Source organism: Pelophylax lessonae (genome assembly GCF_965119305.1).
Source record: "Pelophylax lessonae genome assembly, chromosome: 4".
NCBI classification, from domain to species: domain Eukaryota; kingdom Metazoa; phylum Chordata; class Amphibia; order Anura; family Ranidae; genus Pelophylax; species Pelophylax lessonae.
The window spans coordinates 199,543,580-199,545,858 of record NC_138771.1 but is presented as its reverse complement, the minus strand read 5'-3'; the positions used below and the strand labels follow the sequence as shown (position 1 = coordinate 199,545,858).

At 42.7% G+C, this 2,279-nt stretch overlaps 1 protein-coding gene across 1 annotated transcript; it reads right to left on the bottom strand.

Moving 5' to 3' along the window:
* Positions 1 to 550: 550 nt before the first annotated feature.
* LOC309555003 (heat shock cognate 71 kDa protein-like) lies at positions 551 to 1,655 on the bottom strand. Its single transcript, XM_082256808.1, has one exon. The coding sequence runs from the start codon at positions 1,519 to 1,521 to the stop codon at positions 787 to 789; it is 735 nt and encodes a 244-aa protein (XP_082112934.1). The 5' UTR covers positions 1,522 to 1,655; the 3' UTR covers positions 551 to 786.
* Between the last annotated feature and the right edge of the window lie 624 nt (positions 1,656 to 2,279).

Here is a 2,279-nt window from a genome sequence, read left to right as displayed (position 1 = left end):
ATGCCGCGATCCCGGAAGATGGGCGACTGAACATGTCGCCCGTCATACAGGTAAGCGGGCGGCACGGTGGGGGCTCGTTCTAAGGTAAGTATTTTATAATGAGCTAATATGCGATGCATACTAGCTCATTATGTGTTTCTCTTTCAGGTTGGAAAAAAAAAAGTTTTAAAGAGTTTACAACCTTTGAACTTTGATGGAGAAGTTAACAATTGCTTATCTTTTTTTTTTACCAGATTAAGGAGGGGGTGGGGGTGGTGAACACAGCTAAATCAATGTTAAACATATCATAACTCAAAGAAAATTACATTACAATAATACATTTTTTTAACCACTTAAGGATCCAGCCTTTTTCTGACATTTGTTGTTTACAAGTTAAAATCAGTATTTTTATGCTAGAAAACTACTTAAAACTCCCAAACATTATATATATATGTATGTATATATACATATATATGTGTATACATATATATATATATATATATATATATATATAAAACAAAGACTCGAGAATATAATGGAGATCCTTGAAATATGCGGTCTTTCAAACGCATTTTTTTTTTTTGCCAATTAAATACGTTTAATTTCTTGGACCAACATCTGTTACAGTACAGATAAAGTGCAATTGTGTTCCTTTATTTCAGGCAGATGGAGTGGATTCAAGTATTAATGCCCTATAAAACCTTACAGCAGCTTGCTTGGGAAATTTAAAATTTGAACAGCCATCAATACAAATTTATGTCCTAGGAGTTTAACAGAACAAGACAGAATGCAGTTCCAGTTGAGATTTTAGTCAACCTCTTCAATGGTAGGTCCAGAGGAGCCACCACCACTTGGAGCTCCACCTGCACCTGGGAAGCCTCCGGGCATTCCTCCTGGCATGCCACCTGCACTCTGGTACAGCTTGGTAATGATGGGTTGGCATACTTTCTCCAGCTCCTCGTGTTGGTGTTCAAACATATCTTTTTCAGCAGTCTGTTTTTTGTCCAGCCAAGAGATGACCTCATTGCATTTGTCCAGGATCTTCTGTTTGTCCTCATCACTGATCTTGCCCTGGAGCTTCTCATCCTCAACAGTTGCCTTCATGTTGAAAGCATAGGACTCCAGTGAGTTTTTGGAGGAGACCTTATCACTCTGCTTTTCATCTTCAGCCTTGTACTTCTCAGCTTCCTGCACCATGCGTTCGATGTCCTCTTTGCTCAGACGACCTTTATCACTGGTAATTGTGATCTTGTTTTCCTTGCCAGTGCTCTTGTCCACTGCAGACACATTCAAGATACCGTTGGCATCAATGTCAAATGTCACCTCAATTTGAGGAACACCACGTAGGGCTGGTGGGATACCAGTCAACTCAAACTTGCCCAGAAAGTTGTTGTCCTTTGTCATGGCTTTCTCACTTTCATATACCTGAATCAAGACACCAGGCTGGTTGTCTGAGTAGGTTGTGAAGGTCTGTGTTCGCTTTGTGGGAATGGTTGTGTTACCCTTGATCAAGGTTGTCATGACTCCACCGGCAGTTTCCATACCCAAAGACAGAGGGGTGACATCAAGCAGCAGGAGGTCCTGAACATTTTCAGATTTGTCTCCGGACAGGATAGCAGCCTGGACAGCTGCACCATAGGCCACAGCCTCATCTGGATTGATGCTCTTGTTCAGTTCCTCTCTCCTCCAACCTTTTTTTCCAAACCATATGCAATGGCTGCAGCAGTTGGTTCATTGATGACACGTAGTACGTTGAGCCCAGAGATGATGCCGGCATCCTTTGTGGCCTGACGCTGGAAGTCATTAAAATAGGCGGGTACGGTGATCACTGCATTTGTTACAGTCTTTCCAAGATAAGCTTCTGCAATTTCCTTCATCTTGGTCAAAGCCATGGAAGAGACTTCTTCTGGGTATAAAGACTTGGTCTCTCCTTTGTACTCTACTTGGACTTTGGGTCTTCCTCCATCACTAATGATAGTGAAGGGCCAGTGCTTCATATCAGACTGTACAACTGTGTCTTCAAATCTGCAGCCAATTAGACGCTTGGCATCAAAAACTGTGTTTGTTGGGTTCATAGCAACCTGGTTCTTGTTGGCGGCATCCCCAATCAACCTTTCGGTATCTGTGAAAGCCACATAACTGGGTGTGGTTTGGTTGCCCTGATCGTTGGCAATGATTTCCACCTTCCCATGTTGAAGGGACGCCTACAGAAGAGTAGGTTGTGCTAGGGTCAATGCCGACTGTTGGTCCCTTAGACATGATTGCTGCACTGCAGTGTGTTGTGTGACCTGGTGTAGAAG